Source organism: Xiphias gladius, chromosome 22 (assembly GCF_016859285.1).
Source record: "Xiphias gladius isolate SHS-SW01 ecotype Sanya breed wild chromosome 22, ASM1685928v1, whole genome shotgun sequence".
Lineage (NCBI taxonomy): Eukaryota > Metazoa > Chordata > Actinopteri > Istiophoriformes > Xiphiidae > Xiphias > Xiphias gladius.
The window spans coordinates 29,694,025-29,714,736 of NC_053421.1; the positions used below are offsets into that span (position 1 = coordinate 29,694,025).

General features: G+C 45.7%; 2 protein-coding genes across 3 annotated transcripts in view; one reads left to right on the plus strand and one right to left on the minus strand.

Moving 5' to 3' along the window:
- Nucleotides 1-7,516: 7,516 nt before the first annotated feature.
- On the minus strand, nucleotides 7,517-20,510 carry LOC120784364. Of its 2 annotated transcripts, none has more exons than XM_040118121.1 (6): nucleotides 20,411-20,510; nucleotides 13,310-13,681; nucleotides 12,943-13,221; nucleotides 12,730-12,823; nucleotides 11,705-11,759; nucleotides 7,517-8,011 (listed from the first exon to the last, which is right to left on the minus strand). In XM_040118121.1, the coding sequence occupies exons 2-5, from the start codon at nucleotides 13,674-13,676 to the stop codon at nucleotides 11,747-11,749; spliced, it is 753 nt and encodes a 250-aa protein (XP_039974055.1). In that variant the 5' UTR covers nucleotides 13,677-13,681; nucleotides 20,411-20,510; the 3' UTR covers nucleotides 7,517-8,011; nucleotides 11,705-11,746. The 2 variants fall into 2 exon arrangements, with proteins under 2 accessions (XP_039974055.1, XP_039974054.1); XM_040118120.1 differs by lacking the exon at nucleotides 20,411-20,510 and adding an exon at nucleotides 15,396-15,513.
- tg (thyroglobulin) overlaps nucleotides 16,898-20,712 on the plus strand; it is a 39,003-nt gene continuing 35,188 nt past the window's right edge. The window contains exons 1-3 of the mRNA XM_040117651.1: nucleotides 16,898-16,969; nucleotides 19,791-19,899; nucleotides 20,409-20,506. Coding sequence (XP_039973585.1) covers nucleotides 16,900-16,969; nucleotides 19,791-19,899; nucleotides 20,409-20,506 — 277 coding nt within the window. The 5' untranslated portion in view covers nucleotides 16,898-16,899. The remainder of the gene's footprint in view (nucleotides 16,970-19,790; nucleotides 19,900-20,408; nucleotides 20,507-20,712) is intronic.

Sequence of the window (20,712 nt, forward strand, 5' to 3'; positions counted from 1 at the left end):
TATTTCACCTCCTCGGACCACAAATGTATTTCAAATGAAACAATCACACAGGGAAAAAAACATCAACCTTCAGACTAAAGAACTTTCATCTTGTTGTCGTCATCTACTTTTTTCTGCTGTGGCCCCGGACGCCTCTTCATGATTTAGACTTAGACCCAGAAGATTTTTCGGTTTGTCGCTGGAACCAAGGAACTGCATTCCACTAAGAGAATCCGCCAGTGTCTGACACGAAAACCTTTTTAAAACGATTTTAAAATACAAAGACTCTACAATTTGCCCTCCCCAGAAAGAAATGAATTGAATAGACGTGCTGTTGTTTGACCGGGTGTCGTTAATATTCTTGCCGGAGAAGGTGGAAATAATCGGTCGTATCTCAGATCATTTCTTGTCCCAGTCTTTCAGTGCAGGTGTAATGTTTTAAAGTGACCAGCAGAGAGAAGTGTTTCACATTTCTTTCTGCTGGACCTGTTAGATGCTTGTTGCCTTCAGGCTGCTGCTGCTGCTCAGCTTAACGTCCCCATCGATCATTATTCCAGGCGAACGGACTGCGCCATCTGAAATACACTCAAACAGCTTAAGATGACACTTCAAATACAGTCCTCTGCTTCGTTGTGTTCCCAGTCAGGCAGCTTTCTATTGTTATTAACCTGATTCACCGTCGTGCGTCTTTGGACCGGGTGAATGTTGTTTCGATTGAAACGTTGTGTGAAATGAAGACGGGGTAAACCGGCAGCGGGTGACACGCAGGAGGTTTTCTCTCTCTCGCGCCAGGACCGCTGCCCTCTGACAAACCTGCGTGGGGTCAGATAAGAGTCACTGAGCTGCCGAGCTGGTAAATTGAGAGAAATATCTGGCGGCGTGGCGGACGTCGGGTTTTACCAGTTTTCTGAAGTGATCTTTTCGAAGCCTGTGGTTGTGTATCATCCTTTGAAAGGAGTGAGAAAATTGAAGTTTGTGAATGTGTAGAGAAGATTTGTGGTCGTTCAGATGAAAAAACCCGAAACCTTTGGATAAACGTTTTTTACTCAGACCACCTCGCTTTCGTCCTGCAGAGCAAGGAACCTTACGTGTGTGGCCGCCGTTGTACCTTCAGTTTCACACACAGTGTGGGCGTTTCCTGCTTTGCATCTCAGATGTTCACAGAAGAGTCCGAGGTTTTGCAAAAACCTCATTTAAACGTTCTCAAGTCTTTGCTACACATTCAAAAGTAGGAAATTTCTCCTGCGGTTTGTTTCGCAGGTTTACAGTCAGTCTGCAGCCGTTTGATGCGATCACACTACCGGAGACTGTTTCTCTTGGCTTTTAAAAAAGGGTTCGTTATGATTGACAACCATTGATCAGGAGAATGACTAACGGTGTTCGTCCCAGGCGACGGAGTCTCCGCATCAGCCTATAAAGCTCCAACCGCTACGGACAAGCGAGGCGCGAGCCTGAAAGATGAGATCTGCAGCGGCGAACCTTTCCAGATCAGGCAGGTCTTCATCAGAGTACGTAGAGAGGACCCTGATGAAGACTGCAGCACCGTTTTGAGAGCTCCAACTATAACCACGTGCTGCAGATCCTGCCTCAGGAAACATCCCCACGTACCAGTCCTGTCTGAGTCTTGGTGAGTGAAGCAGATTTCTCAGAATTTCATCTGGATCAAAGGTTAGTTTGCAGAGATGAGTCAGGTTACAGTGAAACCGCCAGGACGCCTGAACCAGAGCAGCTTTATTTCCCATAAGCCTAAGGCCTATGGGAAGCCGTGTTCGCCCTGGCCGGCTGGGTGAAGTGGCGTCCCACTTGAACATCCACTCGTGCCTCTAGTCTGATCTCGGACCTCCCTGTGGAAGAGCGGTTCGTTGTTCAAAAACACTTTGTTTTTCTTCTGTGAATAAGTGGCTGTGAGCTGGCGTCATTCCTAAAAACTCTCTCCTTTGTCTGAACCGGCCTTGTGTCACAGCTTAGGTCTAATTTCACCTGCCTCGACATTATATTTCTAAAAGCTTCAATGTGTGTTTGGTTTTTTAAATACTGTTTTACATCCTTAAACATCTGCGATTGTCAGCGAATATTAGCTTTTGGACTTCAGTCTTTTTGGTCTTCACTCACAGTTTTTTCACTTTAATGGTTCATCTCCTTCAGTTTGTTCACCAAACTCTGCTTCCTGTTCCACTGATTTTAACGCTAGTCTTAATAACTCTGTATTTTTAAAATTAAATGTTTTATGAAGGAGCTGATCCTGTTGTTTCACATATAAAGTCTCTCTGAACATGAACGATCCTATGAGGAAACAATGATCAGCTGTTTATTATCCTGTCTGGATTTTACTGATTTTAAATTTTGTTTATATACTTTTTTTTTTTTTTAAATCAGCCTGAGGTTGATGGGAATTTTTACTGCCACTAAGGGAATTCTTCATCCAAGCTTGTTGATTTTTGAGGTGATTATTGACTCAAAATATTTGAATGTGGCCAAGGTGAAGGGCAGGATTTTGCTCACTTAAGTGAAGGAATAAATATCAATGTTTAATAAAGATAACACCAAGCTTGATTGACGCTGAAACAGCTGCCATTTTGCGTCTCTCTGCTCGTTACGCTTCTCTGTAGTTGTTTATCCGTCCGTGGGGTTTAGGGACCAAAACAACATCATCACGTTTGGGGGGAGATCTTCCTTCAGTATTTTGAGCACTACAGAGTGGGTTTACCGTTTAGTCACAATAAAACAATAAAAACCAACCCGTTTCCCTTTCTTTTCTTTTTTTTTTTTTGGTTAATATTTTAACTTTTATGCCCAGAAAATAAAGCGGACTGCAAGTTGAAACCAAATCCAACAAACTGTCATTGTTGATGTTTAAAGTTGTAAAGTGTTTCCTTCTTTACATTCCTCACACATTTCTTCTTCTCTCTGATTTTTCAGTGTCTAAACTCCAGAAGTTCAGGAGACGTAATCAAAATTTTCACACGTCAAAACTAAGTTGGAAATCATCAAGTTTTAAAACGGATGTGAACAGTTTTTTACCGATGATGATGGTTTTGTTAGAAATGAAATCAAATAGCAGACGTGAACTAAAACAACCATGTATAACCAAGCAAAAGCAGTGTGACGTGAGCAAGTCAAAGTCCCCAGATGTTTCATGTAACTGTGACGTAATTCTGAAATGTCATGAATTTGACAGGCGAATACTGCGGGATAGTTTTGTTTTCGGGCGGGACAGGACTTCCAAACACAAGGGACCGGTTCTGTCTGTGAGGGTTGTAAATAACCGGTAAAACATTCAACACCAGGGCAGCCGACGCGGATTAAAACTCCCAAACCATCAGGAGGTTTAATTCGGGTCCAAACCGTTAATGACGGAGCAGGAGAAGTCAGGTTTTACATTTCTGTCTTTGGCCTCTGACTCTGTCGTATATTTACATTTTACACTTATGATAGTGGGAACAACTTTATGACAATTGCGAAATGTCAAATAAATCATTGAATACACTGGAAAAGTGAGCGGAAACCTTTTTCAAAACATTATCTACTTATTCACGACAATCAGAAAATCCAGAAATCTGTTTTTATAGCAGCATCGATTCATGTTCAGAACCAAGTAAAGTTTATTTTGGAGCAAGAAAGGCTTTTGTAAAATATAAATACCCGCAATACTCTCCTGTCCTGTGCCTGTAAATTAGTTTTCATCCACACGTGTAACACAAAAGACTGTATGATGGTGTAGTGACTATCTCACTTTGTCTTTTAAAATTGCTGCAATTTTATATCTACGATCAGTGTATATTCTGTCACGTAATAAACAGATTTTCAAGAAATAAATGTGCTGGTTCTTTTCTGTGGTTAATATCCTGGATCAGTGTTGTAGCAGGTTTTTTTCCTCTGAAACTGTCGGATATTTCAGCTCGCAATTACAATTTAAATCTGAAACCCTCACTCTTCTCACCCGGATTAGTTAATGAATTAAGAGGTTAGCTCAAATACAATCTACCTTTATACTGCCTCTGCTTTCAGTTGGATATTCCTGTTCTGTCTTTAAATGTATTTCTTGTGTTTAAGTGAGAAATATGTTAAATGGGCTACAAATGTTTGTTTGTTTGTTTGCTTGCTTTCACACTGGGACAGGGCCAATGTGTCCACATAGTTTTGGCCAGATAGTGCAAGTTTTTCATTTCAATTAAAGGTTAAATACCTTTCTTTGTCATGTCAGACACTATTTTATTACAGTGGCAGTAACTAAGGGCATTTACTCGAGTATTGCCCTCCAGTGGAAATTTCAGGTACTTGTACTTGACTGGAGTCTTTTCTTTTCACGCCACTTTCTGCTTCTGCTCCTCAACGTTTCAGAAGTAAATGTTGTACTGAGACGGATGATTTTTACATCATTAAAATAGATGAAGCTCTCATAAAATATGAAGCTTTGGTATAAATTAAACTGCCCAGACAGCTCACCAACATCACGAATCAGAGGGTGGACTCTCAGTCCCTGATTTCCAACAGTAAAAATTCTGGCCATTTGTCCCGGGACCACTATCAGCTGGGCTCAATCCTGACCGTCGCTCGTTGGAAACCAATAGAGACTAACGTAGCGTAGCCACGTAGACTGGAAGATCCGATTTGCTGGGCTAAACTACGGCGCTAAAACTACGGCTTGGCCCCATGATGAGGTTTCCCGCCCTCAGCACGGCGTCTTGCTGAGAAGGACATGTACATGTACACGGCACCTTAAAAGCCCAGTCTGTCAAAACTGTTGTCTTCTCGTCAGCAGGTTCATTTCAACCATATCCACGGGACTTGCCTCGCTCCGAAGAAGGGCCCTCTCGTGACACGGCTGGCATCTCTAAACTGCTCCTTGTGCCCAGAGGGACTCGCCGGGTCTTACATGCATACGTATGGGGAGCGCTGGGGAAGGATGCGAGGCTTTCCCTGGGGGGCTGAGGTTTTGTTACTGTATCTGATGTAACTGTGCTGCTCTTACCTGATACCTCCTCGTTCCAATGAACACGTCTGAATACACGTGTTTCTCCTGACGGCGGGTAAACGGTGCTGGAGCTGGTCCTGGTCCTGCTACGGCCTGGCAGGAGATGGCAGACAGAATCCAGGAGTAATGTAATCACCGGATCTATTATTGCTAAATTTGGGTGTAACCTGCAAGTATTATACCTGTGAGATCCACGGGTCAGAGGATGGGCTGTTTTGTTCCACCAGCGGTACAAAACCCACAGAGATTCAATCGATCGGCAGCAACTATTTGGACAATCGACTCTGAATAAAGTCCATTGTCATATAAAATGCCAAACGTTTCATCGCTCCAGCCTCTTAAATTTTAATTAATCTTTTGAATAATTTTGAGGTTTTTGCTTTTGGTTGGACAAAACGAACATTGTAAAGCTTTCACTTTGGGGCTCTGGGTGATGGTTACGGCATTTCCCTCTATTTTCTGAACTTTTACAAACCAAACAATCAATCAATTAACTAAAAAAAAAAATATTTGTCTGCACTTTTACTTGTAATACTTTATGTCCATTTTCCTGATTCTACTTACCTGCTTTGAGTTAAGTAGCATTTTTGTAATGCGGGACTTTTACTTGTAACATGTTTTACAGTATGTTTACTGGGTTTTCTTTCTATTTTTAATTCAGAAAATGACCTGAATGCTTCCTCCACCACCTTAACTGTTTCTCCAACTGAATGAAACAGCGCCCCTCTGGGTTCTCATGGCTGGCAACCGTCAGTCTGTGTGGTCAGAGCTGGTATTGCGCTCGTGAAGTCAACCGTGTAGCGTGGCGGACGTTCCTAAAACTCGCCAAACCTTCGGTTAAGTAACAGGATTTAGGAAAAGCATTCTTCCCTCGAAACAAACGAATAATAAGAAGTTTTAGTTAAACAAAGCACGCGAGATAATGAGTAGTTTTTCAGCTTTTTCTGCGAATCAGGTAACATCAGCCACTGTTGGCGCGACGGCGGGAGAAGTTCCGTGAGCATTAAAAAAACCAAAATGGCGTGACAGCAGCTGGAGGAGCGGGACGTTACGTGATATTGTGACAGAAGGAAGATTGGACTTTAAGTAACGTGAGTGGAATGCGCTGTTCGCCTGCCGGTTTCTGAAACGCCCCGCTGCTTGGCAGCTTCCCACTCGGCGGTGAAGGCCAAACCTGACTCTCAGCCCCTTTTTTGCGCCATTTATTGTCGTGAAAGTGTGTCGACGCATCCTAGTTAAAGCCTTAACGCTGTTTAAAGCCCACTTCCAGATTTGTGAAACCTGTATTTTAGTCATGGAAGAGAAAAAAAATAGCGATTTCACTGCATTTTCTGCATCCAGAAAAAGTCTAGTTTAAAAACTAACACATCTAACGTTACACTCGTTGAACCCGGACTAGATTAACAAGTAGACACTTGTTTAAAAAACAGTGATTTCACGGGTCAAATCTGGATTAGATTACCGCAGAATTTTATATATCAATTCTGTACCTTTGTAGATTTATTCTGGTGGTTTTTGAGCTTGACCTGGTCTGTTGTTGTCTGGATGGAGAAAATGCAGTGAAATCACAATTTTTTATTGATTTTTTTTGTTGAGTTCATGAAGGAAATAAAGGTTTCAACAGTCTGAAAGTCTTTAAAGGATTTAAAACAGGCTTCAACTAGGATGTGTTACTACCGGTCACGACACCAAATGGGAAAAAGAGAATGGGTTTTCCTGAACCTTCCTCTTGAACGCCGAACCGGAGGCTAACTTCAGCGTTGTCAGCTAACGCATGATATCCTGAGCTGTGTACCTTGTGCGTCCGGCCGTTGCGTTGTTGCGTTGTGTACACAGAAACCGTCTGCTGGGTTTAGAACACATTTCTGGGTTGTTGAGTCTCCTGTTGACTGCGTGTGGCGTGTGAATGTTTGTAGTCTGCACTGAGGATCGGATAGTTTTTAATGTTTCCATCTTTGTTGAGTTTACGGTGCGAGCTACTGTATATGGAGCATAAGCTCAAACATAGTGTGGGTCTTGCAGGCTGTTTTTATGTCCTAGGTATATATATATATATATATTTATATATAGATAAGAGGCGTGTAGATCCTGTATTTCATAAATGCATTGATACTCTTCAATGCGAACAAATCTGCAAATCTCTCCTGTGGTTGGGTCTTGTAAATGGATGATGCGGCTCGTTGAGTTACACCACGACGTGACTATCGATTGTTCACATTGTTGAAAGATCTGCGGGTTATTTTCTCCTTTGATCGTATCGTCAAAGTGGTGACAAAGTTCACTCGCAGTTTCTCAGGGGTGATGTCTTCACATCTTGCCCAAAGATATTCAGTTTACTGTTATTCAGTTTTATTAACATTTGAGAAGCTGGAAGTAAACCGACACAGCCCCAACCTTTCTACCAGACCTTTGTAGGTGACCTGTCTTGAGTCTCAAAGTTTTGATGAACCACGTTGCTAAAATGAGGTCAATTACAACATTTCCTGTTTTACTGGTAATTGGTGAGCAGCGGTCCACTGACACAAAGAAGCTAACCCGCTGAAACGCAGTTCTTTTCATTTTTATTACATGGCAGAGATACAAATAAGTATTTCATGATTTCAGGCCGTTAGTCTTTGTATTTAACATGTTTATAAAAGGATGCATCAGTGAATATACTGCGTGTGTGTTTGTGTATATGTATGTATATATAAAGCTCATCATATCAAGTATCTAAGGCTTCATGTTTTTAAGGCTCCACTATTTCAGCAGGTAGAAATATTATAAACATCTTCAAGAACCCAAACTACTAACTGAAGCAACGACAAAAAAGAGAAGAAGCATTCGACAGAAAATGGTCAAAAACAGACGGTGAATAACAATCTTCAGTCACCAGCCGCATGCGCATACACACTCAACGTATGTTTGGTGTCCGGGGATTTACGAGTAACAGCTGAATACGAGAACCGGACTCCGGTGATCAGCGTAAGAGCAGGTGGGTCACAGATGACGGCGGCGGTGTAAGGCAGTCTGGCCCCGCTCCTCTGAGCTTCAAAGCTCCTCCATGAAGTCTGGAGGCTGAAACCGAAAGCAGAGTTCAAACAGCACAGATGAGATCAAGAAGAGAGAAAGAAAAGCCGCCGACCTCCACAGTGGATCGAAGCTGAGGAGGACCAGCAGTCGGACTGAAGAAAGTCTTTCCCGATCTCACGGTTCGATTCTCGTGCCAAATCACTGACTCCTGTGCTTCGTCCACTGAGCTGCAAATGAAGCATAACTGACAGTTAAGCTAAAAGGTCTCGATGAAGATCAATGTCGGACTAACGGAGAGGAGCAGAGACAGGCGCGGGAGAGTCTCCTCGACTGCATCTTACCGTCTCTCCTTTCCTTTGTGACTGACCGTCACTGGTTAAATGTTGTTGTTTTGGTGTGTGGTATGTGTCCAGCGGTGGAGTGTTAGTACTGGGGAAAGCCACCGTTGTTCAGAGGGCTTTAGAAACGAACCCCCCCGGAGTCGGCCGAAGCTTTGTAAAGTGGGCCAGCCGGTCCCGGATTCGGTGCTCTGCTCCACTAATGTGCTACCAACTATTCACAGAATACTCCACCTCTTTCTTGCAAAGCTAATTACTGAGTTATTGAATTCACCATGTGCGCCGAGGCTTATCTTTTTTTTGTGCCGTACACCATCCAGGTGCTGCGCTCTGCCCTCGCATTTGATGTCCACCTTTTCTGCTCCGTCGGCAGCCAACGTTATTAACTGACGTGATTACAAGAACCGATTCTGGGGATTGTGGAATCAATTTCCGAGTCGTAGAGTACAAGAATCCCAATTCTTCTATGAATCTTGTTTTTTCTCCCCACCCCAGAACGAAACTCGCTTATCGGTGAACAGGAAGGAAATTTAAAAAAACCTGTTTCCTCACACATCACTACTGCTAGCGATGTTTATCCGGCCCGCTAATGATCAGCAGCTACGTGTGAGAGGCATAAACGGAAGCCACAGTCAGACAGCGTTCTGGTTTTTATACTCGGATCGGCAGCTGCTGCCACAGACCGGGGCGCAACGTGCGTAGCAGACCTCGCAATCCTCGGCAGAACTGAGCTTTCAAACCCCGGTAGACGGATAAAAGCTCGCTTTGAGCAGAAAAAGCAGTTTTTACACGCAGTGAGTGTTTGCTTTGCTGAAAAAAAAATCAGCTGCGTCAACATCGTACGCCAACGAGAATGTGTGGAGTGTGTACGGTGCGAAAATAATCATTCAGTGTGGAGTTCAGGGTGTTGGTGAGAGCCTTAACACTAGTGTGAGAAACTGTCACTTCCCCGTTCTCTGAGGCTCATTTAGGACGTTTAGTTAAGTCTGTGAGTAATTCCACAAAATAAAACACGAGGACTACTCCGTTATTTAGCCGAGATAAGTCGAGGGGGAAAAAAAATACATTTTCCTCTTTCAAAAAAATTGTTCAACCCCCCTAAACACTTTCAGTTCTCGTAGGGATTGAACAGACAGAGCTGATGTGTTACTCGGTGGGCTTTGGTGGTGTTAGTGGGTGTGTTGTTGAACTTCAAAGTCAGACTGGCTGTTTCCCCCTCTTTCCACTCTTTATGCTAAGCTAAGCTAACCACATCTTGACTCCAGCTCTGAATAAGAGGATTTCCAAAAAATAATTCCTTCAGCCTGTGGGATCTTTGATTGAAGACTGTTGGAGCGGGTTACAGTTTTCTCAAAAACCAAATCCTCTCACTCTGTGAAAGAACTCATCATTAAATAAAGTTAAAACCTGTTCAAAACTGAATGGTACAAAAAAAAAATGGCAAATGTCTTTTGGACTGTTTAGGTGTTGAAGAAATGTCTAAGAGAACAGGGAAAACATTAGTGTGCTTTGGTTAAGTTTGACTAAGCACATCAAGTCTGAGGTCACAGTTTAAAGTGAAGCAGTCAATGAAGCTGAGGAGAAAACCAAAGTTGAAATACAATATATTCTTTGGAGCATGTGTTGCTGCAGAGCTAAAAGAGCGTTGAGAACATCAGGAGGATGTTATGTTGAAACTACTCATTGCCTACATCCTGATATGGCAATGGTTCCTGTTTTCTGCACAACTTGATTTACTTGTCTCCTGATACATGAATGGTATTTGACAGTAAGTTTAACACTTAACAGCGGCGGCAGCAGCATTTCCTTCAACCACAACCATCAGCACTTGACCTGCCCTCATCGAAGTGTTCAAACGTTAAAATCGTTTTTCTTAAAAAGAGGTAGAAGCTGCCTCAGCAGCTGCTGTTTCGACTCAGAGCTCCTCCATGCAGACGTGAAGTGAAATTGATAAATGTAGTGTGTATGAAAAAACGTCAGCTCCGCGGCTCGCAGATGGTGATCTGCTGAACAGTTTCATGAAAGGCCACTGTAAATGTTGTCCCGGGATGTCCCGATGGCTTCAACCCCGAGCCCGGACCTTTAATGTTGGGTATCTGTCGGTAAATATTAATGTGAGGCCTGGAAATATCAGGTGTGGCCGACTGACTTTACACCAAGGCTCTAGACTAACTCCTACACTGAGGTTCTCAGTAGCACTACTTCTTCTTCTACACTGGCTGCGCTCTCATCGTCAGCTGCGTCTGAGTCGGGACGTCTCGTTGGCTCTCCCTCTCCTCTCTCCCCTCATTTTGGTTTTTTAAACTAATCGGCTACAGACGCTTCATCTTGGGAGCACGGTAACAGCTCAATGGATCGTTTCGCGCGTAAAGTGCCGAGATGTAAGTATGAGATGAAGTGAAAAGGTACGGCTTTCAGCGGCAATGGCAAACGCAGGACCCGTGCCGGAGGGACGCCAAAGCAGCCCAATAACCGACATGCCCTCGCATGAGATTTTAACGTGCGCACTCTCAAAAATCGGTCGTGGTCTGGAGCCCTGCCTTACGCTCCTTATTGTTCGCAAGCTACTTGGTCCAAGCGCTGAAGTTAATAGTTCGAAACAATCAACGGATCGATTGAGATTATCGATCAGGTGTGAATGGCAGTTTAACTGGTAGAATGTGACTCCTGAAATGAGGTGAACAGACCAGCCGGAGAGAAGACGTCTCCCTCTGTCGGAGTTGTTGGAATTACAGACACACGTAGTCCTCTCTGATTGTACAGAGGGGAGCTTCTTCCCGCACAAAAGATCTTTGGTCCAGTACAGACACACGAACCGACAGCAGACAGGTTTCGTGTTGCCAATCAAGCGCTGCAGCATTAATCCCTTGTCATCAAGTTTTTAACAGTTAGTTGGGGCAACTGGGTTGTTATTCGAAATCGGCGGATACACGTGAGAAGCGTCGATTATCAATGTTTAGTGCACCGAGCCAGAAAGAGGAGCGGTAACAGATTCTTTAGCGTCTGAGTTCGTAGTGAATTAGGGCAGTTGTCACTCACACGCAGTGAAACACTGTCTTCCTATTGCAGGCTGAGATGCATAAAACGTAGGCCAGTAAAGAAAGAATGTCCAGATGGGCCCTGATACTGGTCTTTCGGATTGGAGCAGGAATAAGAAAAACCTGCACCACTTACAGGGGTGTTGTAAAATCCACCTCTTAGCTACAGACCCGGCCGCATACTGTACCAACAACTTCTCTGCCTGGTGAAACTGCAGTGGCTGTTGTTTCGTCTCGATGCCACGCCCCCTCAGTTGTCCAACCACCTTCACTATTTCCTGAGGTCCTCTAGACTTAGCGAGAGCCACTAATGAGCAACCAGTCCGGTATCAGAAACCTTTCAGTGACTATCAGTGACTCACCTGCATTTCCACGTCGCTCCGCTACCGATCTGCTCCCGTCCTTCAAACACACGTCCTGTACAGACGACGAGAAGAAGAAGAAGAATTAAAGCTGCGTCAGCAACACGGCTGCTTAATGATCTGAAACATTTCAACCTTGCAGAAAGGTTGTTTTTTTGGTTCTTTTTCAACATTACACTGAACAAAGCCTGAGTGACTGTGGAGATCTCTGCATACCTTCTTTTAGGCCTTTCCAGACCACACTGGGCAGAGCGAGAGTTGCGCTGTAAACAGTTTCAATTTGGCAACGAAAATTGTGACGACAAACGTCAGGGACCTTTTTTCACATGACAAAATTGACGTCGTGTAACAATAACTGTGACTAACCCTCCGCACAGTATCGTTGATGAAAGGAGATAAAATGACGTGGACGGCCCTTTCAAACAATGACATAATCCCAGTGTCCTTCTCTTCCTGTCCGCCCAAACCCTCTTCCTGGTGCCTTTGCTAACCATCAACGCGCCATGAACACGCCGCCAACAGCGTCAGCATGGACCCAACTAAAGTCTGCACGTTAACTCTATAGCAGTAGGAGCTGGGAACCCGCATGGGGATGGGAAAGGAACAAGATGCCGACACGGCGGCTCATTTTCATTTTCTTTTAGTCTAAAATCAGCTGAATGAAATTTCATTAGTAAGCAGCTAGCTGAAGTTTGACCAAAAATGTTCACATTTTTGTCAAGTAATTTTCCGACTAAAAAAAAATGTCAAGTGCTTTGGTTGACTGAAGCTGGAGTAAAATGTTTTTGGTTTTCTTGAAAGTAAAATGAGTTTTAGTCGATGAACGACTGACTAAAAATAAAAAGGGTGAGGCGGACTAAATATGACCAAAACTAACATGTACTTCTGATCTCAGGACTAGGACTAGAACTGAGCTACCACGGACTAAGGTGGCGTTCATCGTTTCAGCTTTTTCTCGCTGACAAAATGAAGCAGATTACGTTGTAACAGAGCGATTTGTGTTGGTTTTTGTGGGGAGAAATTACCTTTTAATGACCGAGTATGCCACTATGATAATGCATACAGTGTGCACTGTGAATAGCACCAGCTGGACAATCCTCAGGTTGTCCACTTTGATTCCTGTAAAGAGGATAGTTATGAGAAACTGGGCCCTTCGCCAACAAGACCCATTAGTATTTGTTGTAACAGTTGTTGAAAGTGAGCAGGCCGGTTAAAAAGACAGAACTGGTCAAATGAACCTTTATTAACAGTCTCCACAGGTTGTACATGCAGCATGTAGGGCAGGGAGCGGGTCCTCGGGTTTTTTTTCAAACCACAGGTGTAGTTCCCAGAATCCTCTGCAGTCAGAGGGCCGAGCTGGAGGGCGGAGCCGAACTCTTGGAGGTCGCGGTCATTTCTTGACCAGGTGACCTCCAGTTGGTGGAAAGTGCAGGCTGAGGTGCAGCGCAGTGTGACCGTTTCCCCTTCTCTCATCATTCCACCGTCGCTGGAGCCCTTTATTCTCATTTGAGTCCCTTCTAACATACATTAAAAATGTTACTTTTCTTGACATACTTATTATCAATGGTTTACATTTGTGTTAGAATTAGGCTGTGGTGCTCTTACCAACGACTCTGACAACCACTCCTGATCGTCCAGTAAAATGCCCTGTAGAATAATTGAGTTCCATTCTGAACCGTAACGTTGCATTGTCTGCCATCTTTACATTTCTGATCTGCAAAGTGCAGTTTCCCTTCATGTCTCCCAGGTATCGGTAGCGAGGGTCGTTGTACTTTGAATCACTGTTGTACACAGACGGGGTGGTTCCCTGACAAATCTCATGATTCTTGCACCAGCGGACTCTGATGACCTGCGGAAAAACTTGTCGCCCATCCTCAATGAGAGACTCAAATGGTTTGAAGGTGCACGGGAGGGTGACAGTCGAGTTTTTCACAGCACAAACGGCACCTGAATAGTTCACAGTTTGACCCATAGCACCTGGAAAAACACAACATGGTGATAAAAGCTGAGTTTCAGTACCAAGGAAACTGAAATGTGAAATGAACAAGTGGCCTCCCCAGCACTTAAACGAGAGTTTCAGTGCTGCAGCTTCCCAACTGTCATAAAGGACCAATAGTTGTGTCGGCAGGATGAGACAAAAACGTGATTAAAGATGTGTACTTTTTTTTCTGATCAAATCGTTATCGCTTTGAGATAAACGTGAACATGAACCTAGCCGTCCGCCTTTCTGCCTGTCTGCCTTTCCGCCTGTCTGCCTGTCCGCCTATCCGCCTGTCTGCCTGTCTGCCTGTCTGCCCGTCTGCCTGTCTACCCGTCCGCCTGTCTGCCTGTCCGCCCGTCTGCCTGTCCGCCCGTCTGCCCGTCTGCCCGTCTTCCTATCTGCCTGTCTGCCTGTCTACCCGTCTGCCTGTCTACCCGTCTACCCGTCTGCCTGTCTTCCTATCTGCCTGTCCGCCCGTCTGCCTGTCTGCCCGTCTGCCTGTCTGCCTGTCTGCCCGTCTGCCTGTCTGCCTGTCTGCCTGTCTGCCCGTCTGCCTGTCCGCCCGTCTGCCCGTCTACCCGTCTACCCGTCTGCCTGTCTACCCGTCTGCGCCTCTGCCACTGTTGTTAACGTCACAGCTGTCTGCTTTGTCTTTTTCTCTTAGTTCTGTGTTCTCCTCCCTTGAGATGTTTTGTCAGGCCGCCTTCAGTTGCTGCTTGCTCCTGGGGCTTTCTGCCCTCAGCTTTGTCTTCAGGACGTTAAAAATTAGGTTGAAGTCAGCCGACTAACTTGGCAGGTTTTTCAGATGTTGACTGGCTAATCTAAGTCTAATCTGGCTTTTCTGTTCTTGAGCGGTACCATTGGTTTGCAGAATTCTGCCTTCATCCACTTTAGCTGTCTTCCGTGGTCTACCAGGCCTTTTGGTGTTGCTGAACTCACCAGTTCATTCCTTCTTTTTAAGACTGTACCAAAGTTTTGATTTGGTCACTCATAAAGTCTCTGCCCTGCCTGATGGGTTTGTTTTGTTTTTTTCGTCCTAACGAAGGCCTCCTTCATTTGCATCGACACCTCTTGGGACCGAATACCGATAGTTCCCGAGGAACGGTGACCAAATGCTAATTCAACACTTGGAATCAACTCCAGACCGTTTATCTGCTTAATTTGTGATCAAATGATGAAGGAACAGGCCACACCTGCCCATGAAACTGATCAATTGTCAATTGTCCAATTACTTTTGAGCCTCTGAAGATGAGGGACCGTGTATAAAAATGCCTCTAATTCCTAAACGGTTATTGCGATATTTTTGTTAATCCCCTTGAATTAAAGCCGAAAGTCGACACTTCAATCACATCCCGATGGCTTAGTTTCAAATCCATCGTGTTAGTGTACGGAGGCAAAGTTAGGGAAATTGTGTCATTATCCAAATATTCACGTACCTATCTGTGATTAGCAACTATTTTCATAATTGATTCATTGTCATTTTGAAGCAAAAATTCCCACAAAAATAGTCTGTATCCAGTTTCTCCAGTGTCTCGGATTTTCTGTTTTTCTCTTTTTTATATAACAGTAAACTGAAACGTTGAGTTTTGGACAAAACAGGCGTCAGCTTGGACTCTGCTAAAACTGGGAAATGATAAATGATTTACAGCTCTAATAAATGTGCACTCTCATATAAACTAGCACCAGTAACATAGACAGCTCGGGTCCTACCGGCCAGCAGGAACAGAAAGCACCAAGGCATCCGTTTGTCGCGGACCACCATCCTTAGGGTCTTTTGCTTAAAATGATTGATCAAACTCCAGCAGTGGTGATAAAGATGCTGACTGACCGACTGTCAAACTGAGATGTCTCGATTAATGTTTGTTTGTTCATCTGCTTATTTCCTCTTTTTTTTTTTTTTCCCTCGAGAAACAGTTTTTCTAAAACTGCTACATCAAGTGTCTCAACCCTTCGAGTGTGTGTCACATCCTGTCACTTTGACAGATCACAGATATCACAGAGCCACAGGAAACAGAGCCCCCACAGAGAAATGTGGCTACGAGGTGAACTTAGGGGCCAAAGTGTTATCAGCCGGTGAAAATGAGAGAGCAGTGTCAGTCTGTCATGAAGTAAACCGCTCCTATCATTTAAATCCCGGCCGGAGCCGCGTCCTCGCATTTTCAAGTGGATCTCTGAGTTTTTGCCTTCTCTTGCATTTTGTCAGCTGAGAGTGAAATTTGAATTTTGTGTGAAAATGGAGGGCGTTAAAGTGTTTCTGCCGATAGGACGAACGGAAACATGCTGGCACCAACGCACGGGCCTGTTAGGGAACCAGTGTGACGGCAAAAAACGCGGAGGCCATCAGTTGAGGAAGGCCCGTTAAAGCTCACGCTGTTGTGACGTCAGCTACAGGTAGTCAGCTCAAATCTACTTTATTGTAGCAGCCAAATCCTAACAGAGGTTCTCTCAGGGCACTTTTCATGTCGAGCGGGTCTACACCGGACTCTTTATAGTCACGAGCCGTCACCACAATCGAGTATTTGGTGACAGCGGCGAGGAAAGAAAGACTTCCTTTAACAGGTAGAAACCTTGAACAAAACCATATAGAGATGTATAGCAGTAATTATAATAATCAGCAGGATCCTGGGCCAGTAGGTGGTTTAGAGTCTCAGATCCAGACTCTTCTGCTCGACAGGAGGAGAGAGGAGAGAGACTCGGAAGTGTATCGTGTTGGTGACTCTGACAGACCCTCTGTTTTTTAGCAGTTTGTTTGTGAGTGAATTCACTTTGTGTGTGTGTGACATTATGTAAGAAGGGGAACTCAAATATGATTAGTCCTCTGACGTGGCTGGAAATACTGTCCATTAGTGCAAATTTTCATTTAGTAAAAGAGTGGCGTCGGTCTGGAAACACGCAACACTTTTCACCCGGTTCTCAGGTGAAACCGCTTCACTGTGCCGGAATGAAGATCACAGGCGTCACACTGAACACTTGTCATCTGTGTTTTTAGAGATGGCCTGGTCCAATCGGAGAGCTTCACGGCTCGCTGTCCACCTCCCGAGTTGTGGTCGAGGACCCCTGGTTCCGCCACGACGGACATACGAGGACGGAGAAGAGGAGGAAGAGGAGGGAGGAAGAATGCCGGTGTGTTGTTTGGTCAGGGCTCCTCACGATGACTCAGCAGGTCTGCGGGTTTATAAAGAGGCAGAGATGCTCACCTGTCACCACGGAGACAATGGCCTGGCTGCTCTGCATCGCCTGCATCCTGATCTGCTGCCCGGAGCTGCTGCACGGCAAAGCTTCAGGTAAACGCACCTGAGGCTGTCCGTCTGCCCGTCTGCCTGTCTTCCTATCTGCCCGTCTGCCTGTCTACCTGTCTGCCTGTCTTCCTATCTGCCTGTCTTCCTATCTGCCTGTCTGCCTGTCTACCTGTCTGCCCGTCTGCCTGTCTACCTGTCTGCCTGTCTTCCTATCTGCCTGTCTTCCTATCTGCCTGTCTGCCTGTCTACCTGTCTGCCCGTCTGCCCGTCTGCCTGTCTTCCTATCTGCCCGTCTGCCTGTCTACCTGTCTGCCTGTCTTCCTATCTGCCTGTCTTCCTATCTGCCTGTCTGCCTGTCTACCTGTCTGCCTGTCTGCCCGTCTGCCTGTCTTCCTATCTGCCTGTCTGCCTGTCTACCTGTCTGCCTGTCTACCCGTCTACCTGTCTGCCTGTCTACCCGTCTACCCGTCTGCCCGTCTACCTGTCTGCCCGTCTGCCCGTCTGCCTGTCTGCCTGTCTGCCCATCTGCCTGTCTGCCTGTCTACCTGTCTGCCTGTCTACCCGTCTACCCGTCTGCCTGTCTACCCGTCTACCCGGTCTACCCATCTAGTCTGCCTGTCTGCCCGTCTACCCGTCTGCCTGTCTACCCGTCTGCCTGTCTGCCTGTCTACCCGTCTACCCGTCTGCCTGTCTGTGCCTCTGCCACCGTTGTTAACGTCACAGCTGTCTGCTTTGTCCTTTTCTCTTAGTTCTGTGCGACCTACTTTGAATTTAGTTTGCCGTTATTCTTAACTTTTCCGACCTCCCTCCTCCGTCTGTGGCTCTCAGCTCCGAACCTATTGGTTTCATTTGGAAAAAAAAAACTCGGTACTTTCCTAAAACAGTTGCTCAGTGTAGTCGCTGTCGAGCAAACGGGAGGAAGTCGTGTGTTTTAGGGGACTGTTTTCAGTGGCGGGCTAGTCCACCGGCCCAAGGAAGGTGCGTGTGGGACCGGCCCAATTTTCCAAGACGACGCAGGCCGGAGGGCAGTCGGTGGATCGCTCGACATGAATCGGTGTCTCCGTTTTATTTACTGGCCGGATCTTGTGTTTTATTTTCCGTAGATGTTTTTTCAAAACTCAGCATTATTACTGAATCAGTGTTTTCATCATAGCACCGTACCCCTGTATACTTCTGAGTACCATTGACGGCCTCGTCCCAGTTACACTCCAGTCCGGACGCAGAGCAGCGCCCCCACCGTGCCGAACTCATATAACAGCCTACATGTCCAGCCTCCTGCTTTGAGAGCGATCACAGACCCCGAACCGCAGTTTGTAGCCTGCCAGTGTGATAAAGCATTAAATAAAGAAGAAACACAGTAGAATAATAAGTTGTCAATCTCCAACCACAGTACGGCAGCGTTTCTATCGGCCATCTGAGCACATCTAGTCAGTCGGGGTTGAACAAAGTTGGACTCTGACCCGCGAATCCAGCAGAGCAGCCAAACGGGAAGCACGTGCTTGGATCCGTCCGGCGCTCGGGCCTCAGTAGAACTGACTGGGAGACAGAGCGAGCATCGGTATACCAGCAACGCGTCGCGACCGAGCCTCTGGACTCCTTTGCTGGCATCTGACGTGATCGTCGTCTATAACGTGAAGAAAACTGAATTCCGCACAGTCAGATGATAAAAACTGTGAATCCTGTTCACAGTTCAGTAAGAAGATGATAAGGCTCTGCACAGCGCAACGCTCCTCGGAGATTGGCTACCGACAGCGCCGATCCCTCTGGGCGGCGGTAGAGGGAACCGGGCCGAGCTCTGCTGTGGTTCAGGAATAGTTCAGCTGACTCTGCTACCGCCGAAGGCACCTGGGAAACTACGACTCTCCATCGCGCGTCTCTGTTACAGTCAGGTTTGCAGCGAGGTCATTTTGAGACAAGACAGGCGAGCGTCAGTTAAACCCGAGGATGCAACAGCTCACCCTTTTTATTTGCTTTGGAAACGGACTCCTTTCTATACGGTGAGATTTTTCCGATGACTACGCAGCAGAAACCTGACAGTAGCAGCACCGAAGCTCTGGTCGACACGTTTGTGGACTGGTGTGATGACCACCATTGGCTCTTGGATGTCTGTATAAACTGAGGGAATGGTGTGGACCCCAGGTCGTATCCCTGTGGCCGTACACAGCCATGACATCCGGTCAGTTACGTCTGATAATTTAGGGGACATAGACCGCTGTCTTTTCTGACACACCCACGCTACAAATGTCTACGCGCCTGCATTTTTTCAGACACTCCAGAGGTTTTGGCGTTTGCAGGAACATTATGCTCATTCGTTACCGAGCTAACATAGAATCCACCTTATGTTGCGGTTTGGAGGCGGTTAAGTTCAAGAGTCGAGTATTTAGCCAGGTCGAGACGGCAGGATGGATCGAGGGGCACTCTGCGCCCATCGGGACATTTTTGAGCGGTCAACCGGTAACCAGTCATTTAACAGCGGCGATCTGGTAGGCGACCGATTTTCCTAAAACAAGCTCGGGCTCAGGTGCCTCGTCGGAACGAAGCTGCGGTGAGCTGCGAAGTTCAGTTGACCACCAAGTCCGCTCGGGTCTATTGGGATCCACTCAGGTATTGAGCATATTGACACGCGGAGCCGAGACCGGACCCTACCCGGCTCGGACCCCGAGTCGAACCTCGGTTCCTCAGAGCCGAGTGGACCCGCGTAGACCTCCGCTGTCATGTTGTCATCCTGTGTCGTAAAAGAAAAAGTGGTCCGAATATCTGAGAGGCAACGATAGACGCTCGTCAGGTTTAGGGGGCGGCATAGCTGATGATGTAATTGGTTACTGATTACTTATCGTTCTCACTGTTTACTGACGATGTCGTCCAGAGTACCAGCTGGAGTCGGAGACCCTGACCCAATGTGAGTTGCTAAGGGGCGCGGCTGTTGCCAAGCAACAAGGTGGCATCCCTCACTGTACAGAGGACGGCAGGTTCAGGTATTTCTCCATCTGTTTCTGTTTCCTTATCTGTGTCTGAGAATCGTTCCAATTCAGGCGAGAAAATCGAATGGAAAACTGACTGGGCGGTGAGAGTCGGTTCACCTGATGACGACTCCACACTGGCAACATCTTTGGCTTCAGATATGTGATGCGAACCTGCCACGGACTAAACAGACCTTGGCCGGAGCATGCGTGACTCCGAGTTACAAACGAAACTAAACCGACTTCTGAAGGTTTATCCAGAGCACTGTTTTTATGACATGTGTCATATTCGAGCCAATAACATCCCTTTACTATACATTTTTTAAGTCGGATAACGGAATGTCCTTATTCATTGTTTACCGGTGAAGACTAATTAACATTAAAGTAAACATAAAATGATGGCATGAAGCGTTTGCGTGTGACACACTCTTTCATTTCATGTTCGTACTTTTCCTGAACTGTATGCAATAATAAGAGTTTATGGTCCTTGGAGTGTGACGTGTGTTTGTGTGGCGCGCGTGTAGACCTGTGCAGTGCAGCGGTCGGGGTCCGGAGTGTTGGTGTGTTGACGCTGAAGGTCACGAGGTCGTCGGGACTCGAACCAACCGCTCTGCTCCAAACTGTGAGAAACACAACTGCACATTAACACGTTTAATGATAAATGATTTTTCCTTGGTCTGGAGTTTTTATAAAAGCTATTTATTACAGAGCTGCAGGGATAACGTTATGAGTTGACTGAATGAAAATTAATCAACGACTACTTTGATTATTTAATTATTTTTTTTTCAGTCGTTTTTCAGGGAAAAATGCCACAAAAAAAAAAAATTT